General features: G+C 39.1%; 3 protein-coding genes and 1 long non-coding RNA gene across 4 annotated transcripts; 2 read left to right on the plus strand and 2 right to left on the minus strand.

The window, feature by feature from the left end:
* The first annotated feature begins 1,550 nt into the window (after positions 1-1,550).
* On the plus strand, positions 1,551-3,455 carry LOC147485289 (reticuline oxidase-like). Its single transcript, XM_086575252.1, has one exon. It carries the CDS (start codon positions 1,638-1,640, stop codon positions 3,051-3,053), a length of 1,416 nt encoding a protein of 471 aa, XP_086431378.1. The 5' UTR covers positions 1,551-1,637; the 3' UTR covers positions 3,054-3,455.
* On the minus strand, positions 3,364-5,935 carry LOC147485290 (zeatin O-xylosyltransferase-like). Its single transcript, XM_086575253.1, has 2 exons — positions 5,226-5,935; positions 3,364-4,417 (listed from the first exon to the last, which is right to left on the minus strand). Exons 1-2 carry the CDS (start codon positions 5,728-5,730, stop codon positions 3,540-3,542), a joined length of 1,383 nt encoding a protein of 460 aa, XP_086431379.1. The 5' UTR covers positions 5,731-5,935; the 3' UTR covers positions 3,364-3,539.
* A 1,928-nt stretch (positions 5,936-7,863) lies between these two features.
* On the minus strand, positions 7,864-9,628 carry LOC147485291 (zeatin O-glucosyltransferase-like). Its single transcript, XM_086572504.1, has 2 exons — positions 9,121-9,628; positions 7,864-8,866 (listed from the first exon to the last, which is right to left on the minus strand). The coding sequence occupies exons 1-2, from the start codon at positions 9,626-9,628 to the stop codon at positions 7,989-7,991; spliced, it is 1,386 nt and encodes a 461-aa protein (XP_086428630.1). The 3' UTR covers positions 7,864-7,988.
* On the plus strand, positions 8,699-10,291 carry LOC147485292 (uncharacterized). The gene is made up of 2 exons (XR_015202026.1): positions 8,699-8,839; positions 9,048-10,291. It is a non-coding gene; the product is annotated as an uncharacterized LOC147485292 (long non-coding RNA).
* The last annotated feature ends 284 nt before the right edge of the window (positions 10,292-10,575 follow it).

Raw genomic sequence — 10,575 nt, forward strand, 5'->3', positions numbered from 1 at the left:
TGGTGTGGCCATATTCGGGCTGACCGCCATTAACCTGTCTCAGATCGGTTTGTCGCATTCAAGCCATGTCTAAGGTCATGTTGGAATTCGTCTCTGAGGTCCTGATTTTGGCGTTCAGCATTTCGTCTTATGGTGGATGTTGTCCACCTTTCTGATACGCTATGATCAACATTCAATGATCTTGTCATGTTATGACCACTTTATCGCCTAGTGTTGTTGGTATTTCGAGATCCGGATCGTCTTCTTGAATGAGATGAATGTCTGTTTGACCTTGGGTGACGATGCTCAGGGACCGTTTCCAATGGACGGGATGTACCGTAATTAAATTGTAGTCGGTTGGATACACTCCAATTTTCACCGGATCTGGGAGCTCTTGCCGGTGTGGAAGATGCATCATCGGCGTCATCCCTTTGTACTTGCTTCCCTTTGTCCAGTTGCTTCTGCAAGTAGTTGCTATGCTCCTTCTCTCTTGAACCTCGACGCAAAGATTTAACGGCATGTCTTCATCTCCTATCTCCATGTTATCCGGATCTACTTCGTTTGCATTTGTAACGCCTAGATCTTGAAGGTGAAGCTACTTGGAGCCCGAGATGTCGGACGCCTAGATCCGGGTTGTCGGGCACCGAGTTGAAAAGGCTGATCTTGCAGATCTCCGCGACCGGTTGTTCTATCACCTCCCCGATTGATTAGTATTTCGGATTTTCGCCTGCGGTTGTTGTTGTGTTCTTGCATTCTTGTTCGCCTGAGACCTTGTAGTTTTTGCCATTAATGGTGCTTGGAAGAAGGAACGTGGAAGAGGGCCCGTCAATAAGGACCACGGACGGCGCCAATTATGTTTGGGTGAGAACTCACACAAACACACTAATGATCTTGTTGGAGAGGTGGAAAGAGAGTGAAAGAGACTGTACCACCAATGGTGGCCTACGTATCCAAATTGTTCTCTGGAATCAAGTCTAAAAAATGCACGTAGTTCTTTGTTTGAAATGATTATTGAGTATTTATAGGAATCTCATTGCTAAAAATACCCCTTTCTTATTTGACGAGATATTTCCCTCTTTGTATAAAATCTTTCCAAAAGCTTCATATGGACAAAATCCCTTGACATATCTCCAGACCTGCTATATATAACTTGAGTGTCATATTAGTGGGCAGTGTCATTGCTCCAATAGAAGGCATGCCCAAATACCACATTAGTAGACAAGCGGGACTGCCACAGTAGCGGGTAAGCAAACCCGTCTCATTAGTGGGCGGCTCTTATAGTGGTACCCCATGATGGTCGTTCGTAGGGGTACAAGTACAGTGGTACATACAAGTCGCATTTCTTAGATACTTCTCTCTTCGCCGGTTCGTACTTATTTATTAACTCTTGACGGGAGTTACAGGACTTCATAACTTCATTTCCAAGTCAAAATCATCAGCAAAGCCACAGAAACACAACATTTTCATTTTGTATGTGCTTACCATGGAAAAAATATAAGAGGAACTTGACCCTCTTTGCCATCATTCAATTGTTAACTAATATTACTTTCACCTTCGGTAATGACCTCCATTATTGCCTAAATTCAAATGGAATCCACAACTTCACTACATTCTCTCAATCGCTATCCTCGGATTACCACCGTTTTCTCTATCTTCCCATGCAAAATCTTATATATTCCAAAGTGACGTTCCTTAAACCATCAACTATTATCTTGCCACAAAGCAAGGAACAACTAGCAAATGCAATACTATGTTGTCGAAGGGGGTCTTGGACTATTAGATTAAGAAGTGGTGGTCATAGTTTTGAAGGCTTATCACACATAGCAGATACACCTTTTGTGATTATAGACATGATGAACTTAAATCAGGTTTCCATTGATTTGGATTCCAAAACAGCTTGGATTGAGTCAGGTGCAACACTGGGCGAGATGTACTACGCAATTTCACAGGCCAGTATCTCCCTTTCTTTTCCTGCAGGGTGGTGTCCAACAGTTGGGATTGGTGGACATTTCAGTGGTGGTGGATTTGGTCTAATGACAAGAAAATATGGGCTCGCTGCAGATAATGTGGTTGACGCACTCCTAGTAAGTAGCAATGGACTTGTATTAGATCGAAAAATGATGGGCGAAGACGTATTTTGGGCACTTCGAGGTGGTGGTGGAGGTTCTTGGGGTGCTGTTTATGCTTGGAAGATTCAACTACTAGCCATTCCCGAAATTGTTACTGCCTTCAAATTCGAAAGAAATGGTACTACGTATGAACTTTCAAGATTGTTACACAAATGGCAGTTCACCGCGCCAATGTTAGAAGATGATTTCTCCTTGGCAGTTATGGTTAGTGCAGATGGAAATTCGTCGCAGCCAATGCTCAAGTTCTTTGGTTTGTACCTTGGAGATGCATCAACAGCTGTTTATTCTATGAATCAAGTATTTCCAGAATTGGGATTTGCTGCAGAAAAATGCAAGGAGATGAGTTGGATTGAGTCATTTGCATACTTAGCTGAATTCGACACCGTAACAGATTTTAAAGACAGATTTTCGTCCTTCGACAAGAGCCCTTTTAAGGTAAAGGTTGATTATGTCAAGAATCCAATTCCCTTGGAAGGGATAATTAGTATTTTGGAGATAATGGAGAAGGAGCCTCATGCATTCATTGTTTTGAATGGGCAAGGTGGGATAATGAACACAATACCAAGCCAAGCAATTCCTTTCCCTCATCGTATTGGAAATCTTTACACGATTGATTATGTCGTTGCTTGGAGTAAAGAAGAGGACTGGAGAAGCGACGAATTCATAAAGTGGTTTAGGATGTTCTACAACTACATGGAACCATTTGTGTCAAAGAATCCAAGAGTTGGTTATGTAAATTATGTGGATCTTGATTTCGGAAAACTAGATTGGACTAACAAAACTATGTCCACCAATGTTATTGAGATGGCTAGAACTTGGGGTGAGAAGTACTTCTTATATAATTATGATCGACTGGTTCGAGCTAAAACTATTATAGATCCTGAAAATGTATTTCATCACCCGCAGAGCATTCCCCCGTTACCAAAAATGAGTTCGGCAGAGTAAGCTGGATCAAATGTAATAAATGGTGCGGTCTCTAAATAGAACGCGGTACGATTTGAAGTACTGGCTGTTGTTATTTAATAGCTGTTATATGCCCATAAGGACATATGTACATGATCAACTTAATATGTTTCCATGGCGACTTCACATATAAATTTCGACACTTGGCCCTATTTCTTGAACATCAGTAGCTTTTCTCTGTTTCTTTCTTGTTTTTTATTTTCCTTTGTTGATGCTCAGGCAGTAGAAATTCCCCCTTTTCCGAATTTTTCTTGCAACCTTACTTCACGCTTAGGAACAAAGTTCCAAATACTAGACACCAATGAAAAATCAATGTAAATATGAATTTACGTACAGATTTTAAACTTTATAAACATCCACAATTCGAAAACAAAGCTCCAATGTCCAATGTGAGAAAATGTAAGCCAAATATAGAATTTCAACCAGGAGTCAGACAATTGATATGATCTTTCCAGTATGGTTGAGGGCTCATCTAGATATATGAGTGATGAAGGATTCCAACTGGGTGGTAGAGGAGCCGCCTTCTGACACTGATTGACGAACAGCTACACCTAATTCTCTCGCTTTCTTCCTCATCATATTCCCTTCCTCGGACACCATCAACTTCCTTATTGAGCTTTCAATGGTGTCCGACGAAACCAGTTCTTTTCGTTGTGCCCATTCACAAACCACCAGACCAACCTTTAGCACCTCAGTTATCAACAACATGTTTCTGGGTTGGTCGGAATGCATAGACCAAGCAGCAATAGGAACACCCATGCTCAAACTCTCCATGCATGAGTTCCATCCACAATGGCTCATAAATCCCCCGGTTGACGAATGAGCCAAAATATGAGGTTGGGGCGCCCAGTCCCTTACTATCATTCCTACTCCTTCAACTCTCTCCTCAAAACCATCTGGTAGTGGAGCTTTTCCTTCTTTCTCTTTATAAATGTCTCCTATATCAGCATATCTTAACACCCAAATGAACTTCTGTTCACTGCGTTCTAAGCCAATTGCAAGCTCAGCAATCTGATCATCTGAGAGCGATGTCATTGTCCCAAACGAAACATAAATAACAGAATTTGGAGGTTGTTTGTCTAACCATTCCAAACACTTGTGAGGAGGAGCTCTAGTCGAATCAAATGCGATCGGGTTGAGTGGCCCAATTGCCCAAAGTTTTTTGTCTAATTGCCGTTGAGCTATTAAATTGATGAACCTTCCTTCGAGTGCATCACACGTGTTATATAGATCACCAGTGCTAAAACTCCGCCATGCTTTATTTCTAGCAAGAAACACTGACATTTCCTCAGTCGTGCTATCCTCAAATGACAAGCGAGGTATGCCTAGTGGAAGTAGGCTTTCTTCTGTGGAATGATAAAATAAGAAAATCATTCTGTGAGCATACTATAATTGTTGGAGAATATATACGGATAATCTAAGATTATTGATTTGATCTTATTTCCATATCTATTATATTTGTTTCTATTGTAATCTCTTCCTACTTTAATAAATATATGGCCTCGGTCAATTACGAACACAAGCCTTTACACAAAACTAGTTGATATCAGAGCCAACTCCATCTCCTTCCCCCATCACCGCCACCATCCCCTACTCATATCTTTCCACCACCACAACCTCCACCATTATCCCCATCCCCCCCCCAAAAAAAAAAAAAGAAAAGAAAAGAAAGAAAGATGATCAGTTTTGGTTCTTTGGTTTCTGGGTTAGTAATTGACTTTCATTCCACCTAATGTGTAGACGAGTTTTTCTTTTTAAACTCGTTTCCTTTTTGTTGAGGCTACTTTGGTGATAAGTATCGAGCTTATGGAGAAATTGGCAATTAACGATAATTGGCATAGTCAGGCAGCAGATTGAAGTTTAACAATTATTCAAGGACTGATTTGCTCCGAATTTGATGTAAAAAACGTAAACTTGGGATAAAGGATCATTCTGATTTTCCATTAGATTTGCGGTGTGTGTGAGACCATATGCTTAATATCATAGACATATTTCTTCAATAATTGTTTGTATGCATAAAATATGACCAAGTGAGCTTGCTTTAGTGCCATAGCATAAGCGACGAAGTGATCAGCAATTGTGTATAGCCGCCTAGTTATATAAAATGCAGTTCTTCTAAAAAACTTCCTTACGAACAAATAGATCTGGTTATACCTTCATCGGCTGTTTGGCTAACAACTTCCCAGATGTAATAGTGCATACTGAAAGCAGCACAAGGGTTGAAACAATAGGCTTCGGCATTAGAAAGAAAAGAGGCTTCTTCCGCAGCGAACGACATGGTGGAGTCATGCACAATAACAACTCGTCTATAAGTAGTAGATAGAGCACGGAGAAGTACACCTAGAGGTTCGCGGAGGTTTAATGAAGCCTCAAAGGTAGGTACTAAATGATTCGGGAACTTGTTAGAGAGATTAGGCTCAGGGGGAGGGGTGATGTATTCAGGAATTTGAAAATCCTGGAAATGAATGTTTGATATGGTGGAAGGGTCCCAACCATGGACACGATCCTTGGCTTGCCGGTTGTGAGTCGCGGTGCCAATGAAATAGGCTGGTAAACCTCTTGAAGCTATAAGTCTAGTCAAGTGTAGTAACTGGTTTAGATGCCCCTGTGCTGGTATAGGAACCACTACCACCACCACATCACCTGAATGTTGCTCCATTGCGGAAAGTATGTAAAATGTTGTGAGTTTCAAGAGACTTGTATTTATACTTGATTTTATAAGTGGTTGGGTAAGAACTCACCCGAACACACTAACGATCTTGTTAGGGAAATGGTTGTAGAATTGTTGAGACTGTATCTTCAATGGCTGCTTACGTATTCAAATCGTTCTTTAAAATCAAGTCTCTCAAATGAATGTAGTTATTTGTTTCAAAACAATAGGGTATTTATAGGATAATAATGAGAAATATCATTTCCTTTAATTGCTAGAAAATCTTATGTAATTATGTAAAGTTTTAATATGGAAGGATATCTTGACAAATATATTTTCTAAATCTAGCTTATGACACCATAATTTTGGGTAGGGCAGACACGCTATAATTAGGGCTGGAAATGGTGCGGGTTTTGACCCGAATCCGACCCGATCCAAACCCATTTCAACGGGTTTGGACCTTAATAATGAGTCCGAATAAGAAAATGGGTCGGATATGGATTATCCATTTTAATTCGATTCAAATATGGTTTTACTCTAAACGGTTCGGATCCTCCTAGATCCGAATCCAAAATATAAAATTTTGTTAATATATCTTCCAAATAATAATAGGTTTCTCTTGTTTGTAGACATGTGGGTGATTGAGAACTTGTGGTTTGCAATTCGGGTCGGGTCGGGTCGGATCCGATTATCCCATTTACATAAATGGTTCGGATATGGTATGCCATTTTGGATCCATTCGGGTCATGGATCCGGATCTGGTTTTGTATTGAAAAAATGGATCTGGGCATGGATATAGTCTGATCCGACCCGAACCCGCTCCATTTCCAGCCCTAGCTATAATTTTAGGCAGGGCAGGCACGCTATAATTTTGGGCAGAATGGGCACGCCATAATTTTGGACGGCGCTGGCATGCCATAATCTTGGGCATCGTGCCTAGTAATGAGTGGCACTATAATGGTACCCAACGATAATTGTTTATGAGGGTGACATTTCTTGGTTTTGTCAATATGACCGACTTGTACAGTTATACACCATGACAAATGAAGCCACATGGAGGTTAACGTATCTTTAATGGTTTTACGTTAAGGACATTAGAGTTCAAACTAATTTTGATCATAACGTCTAAGTATGTGGAGTTTAAATTTAGGATTTGCCAAGTGAATATGCCAAGGACACGTTACCCAATAATCACCTTATTTTATGAATGGAGTGTTGTGAAACGATGATCAGAAGTAATTGTCCAGTCCATTTAAAAATTTAATAAAGGTTAGGAACATGGAATCATTGTCAAATAATGGATATATTCTATTACATGTACCTCACCTCATTGTATACTTAATTATTTGAAAGTTTGAAACACCGGTCATCATCATAAATTAAAAGCATGGGTCATCACAATAAATTACAGATTTTGGGGACAGTGATAACTTTTTGTTTAAAACATATATGGCAACATGTTTACAAGAAAACACTGTGCTAGTCTTTATGAATGAATGAGCTCAACCTCCTAAGAAAAAAGCAGAACACTCTGTACTGTGCAAAGTTAACTTATGTGGTTGCTGGATCAGCCTGTTCTGTATGAGTCAAACATAATTTAAAAATGTTAATAGGTTTATGGTTTCCTGTGGGCTTTCAATTTGAGATGATTCTGTGATGTTATACAAGGCGCGACGAAATGTTATGGAAGGCTGAATTTATAACTTCAGAACTCAGAACCAGTAGCTCGGTGCTTCAATCATTATAGGGGTAGCTCTGTTAGCTTTAGTCGTTAGGAACTTGGGGGGTACGAAGAGGATCCAGGTTCGAGTACAATTTTCATTAGTTCCCTACCAGGGAACATAGATGGCCATTGTAACGAGTTTGATAAATGTTTATCACTCAACTTTCTAGTCCATGGTGATATTTTCATAAACAGCAATAGCATTTCTCTGTTTCTTTGTTGGATATTTTCATTTTATACCAAAGGCAAGTTACGATTTTTCTTAAACTCATATTTCATATTCTTTCCCACCATCCTTACGCTTTTCTAGATTGTTTGTAGAATGAAAAGAATACATATTCCGATTTTCGAAACATAGCATATAAAGTTGTAAACGGCTTCAAGTACATAATTATTATTTTTTCTAAAACAAAGTTCCAGAATCAGTGATGGTAAACAATTTTCATTGCCAGATGCAGAACTCAAAAACCAAATCCCACAATTGATACATAATCTTTCTGATCTTGCATTATAAAGTCATTGAATGAATGCTTTTGGTGATGTCTCATCTGGAAATATGAGCGAGGAAAGACTCCAATTGGGCGGTAGAGGTGCCACCTTCTGACACCGATTGACAAATAGCTACTCCCAATTCACTCGCTCTTTTCCTCATCTTGCTTCCTTCGTCTGACACCATCAACTTCCTTATTGAGCTTTCAATGGTATCCGAAGAAATTAGTTCCGCTCGACGTGCCCAATCTCGAACCAACACACCAACCTTTAGTACCTCAGTGACCAACAATGCATTTTTAGGTTGGTCAGAGTGCATGGGCCAAGCAGCAATAGGTACACCCATGCTCAAACTCTCCATGGTTGAATTCCATCCACAATGACTCATGAATCCACCAGTTGATGAATGCTCCAGGATTTGAAGTTGTGGAGCCCAATCCCTTACTACCATTCCTATTCCTTTTACTCTTTCCTCAAAACCATCTGGCAGTTGAGGTTTTCTAACTTCCCCCTCATATATATCACCTCTATCAGCATCTCTTAGGACCCAAACAAATTTTTGTTTACTATGTTCTAGTCCAATTGCAATCTCAGCAATTTGATCGTCGGATACTGATGTCATTGTTCCAAATGAAACACATATAACAGAATTTGGAAGTTGTTTGTCTAACCATTCTAGGCACTTACAGCGAGGACTTCCAGTGGCATCCAACGTCAGCGGATTGAGTGGCCCAACAGCCCAAAGTTTTTTGTCTGCTTGAAACTTAGCTACCGCACTGATGAACTTTCCTTCTATAGCGTCGCATGTGTTGTATATATCCCCAGTGCGACATTTGTGCCATTCTGTATTTCTAGCAGAGAACTCTGAGAATTCATCATTGAAGCAATCTTCAAAGGAAATGCAAGGTGTGTCTTGTGGAATTAAGCTCCCTTCTGTTGAAATATTAATTAAAATTAGTTAATTAGATTTAGTAACTTACAATACATAGGTTGTTTTAAGCTAAATGGAATGTCTAAGTATAACATACATTCATTTCAATCATAATCATGTCAGTTATCACTTATCACATACATACATGAACTTTCTATTGATATTAAACTTCCCATTTTGCAGATACGATAGTCTTAGTACTAGTACGGGTATGCTTTAGTTTTTCATTGGAAACAAAAAGAATCGAGCTTGCTACCTTCATGGGCTGGTTTACCAAGAGCTTCCCAGATATGAAGGAGTACATAGATAGCAGAACAAGGGACAAAACTATAGGCTTCTGCATTAGGCACAAAAGAGGCTTCTTCAGCAGCAAACGCCATGGTTGCATCATGCACAACGACAACTCGTCTATGAGTAGAAGAGAGGGAGCGAAGAAGCACACCAAGAGGTTCGCGGAGGTGCACAGATGCTTCAAAGGTAGGTAGTAAATGTTTGGGGAACTTGTTTGTGGCATTAGGATCAGCTGGAGGAGTGATGAATTGAGGAAGTTTGAAGTCATGGAAATGAATATTTGATATGGTTGAAGGGTCCCAACCATGAACACGATCCTTGGCTTGTTTATTGTGTGTTGCTGAACCAATGAAATGAGCTTGTAGGCCTCTTGAAGATAAGATTCTGGTTAAGTGAAGTAATTGGTTGAGATGGCCTTGTGCTGGTAAAGGAACCATCACTAACACCACACCATTTTGTTGTTGTTGCTCCATTGCAAAACGTACCAAACTTCCAAGAGATTTGTGCTTGAAATTTGATTTTCAATGTTCCTATGCTTAGCTATTCGACCAACTAAGTTTATATTGTGTCTTGGTATATAATGATTGACATATATAATTAATATATTACTTATAGACTAATGTTGTTGACCAAAAAATTTCTTTATTGATTTAAGATAGGACATGAGATATTCTGGAAGGAGTTAAAAAGGCACTAGAAATGGGTTGGAGAAGTATTTGGGTGGAGACCAACTCTTCTTCAGTGGCACAATCATTTCGAAGTGACAATGTGCATTGGAAGTTCAATTCTATTTGGCAGAGTCTTAAGGAGCAAGCTGTCTGGGTCAATGTTACTGCTACTTGGAGACAAGTTAACTTCAGTGCAGACTGCCTATCCAACTATCCAAGTATGGGGCAACCTTAGCTAAAGGAACAACAATGCGGTGGAATGAGAAGTCCGTATTCCTAAAAAGAATTGAAAACCACAATATGACTCCTATATATTTGTGTCTTAACAGACGGTATATGGTGTGGCAGCAGAGAAAATGTTACCTCATTAATCTTTACCTTTTGTATCTGTAAAGTACTGCTACTATTTGTAACTTTTTCCCATTTTATTTATTAATATTTTTTTTTATAAACATTTTTTTTTATTTTATTTATTAATCAATTACCTTTTAGCAAAAAAAAGAAAACATGAGATATAAATTAGAATTTTATCTAGAAAGTTAAATAAAAGTAATAAAATTTTGTGAATAATTTTTTGAAATGAGAAACTCCCAATGTTTTGTCCATTCCATTTGGCATTCTTGAAATGAACGTAGTTATCTTCTATCTTCTATAAAAATGGTTAAACACATTCCGGTGTTAAAATAATGTAGTGCATAAAGATGCACTGAATCTTTTTTGTTTGGTAGGAGATGCACTGAATCATTAGCATG

This window comes from Coptis chinensis, chromosome 7 (assembly GCF_015680905.1).
Source record: "Coptis chinensis isolate HL-2020 chromosome 7, ASM1568090v1, whole genome shotgun sequence".
Lineage (NCBI taxonomy): Eukaryota > Viridiplantae > Streptophyta > Magnoliopsida > Ranunculales > Ranunculaceae > Coptis > Coptis chinensis.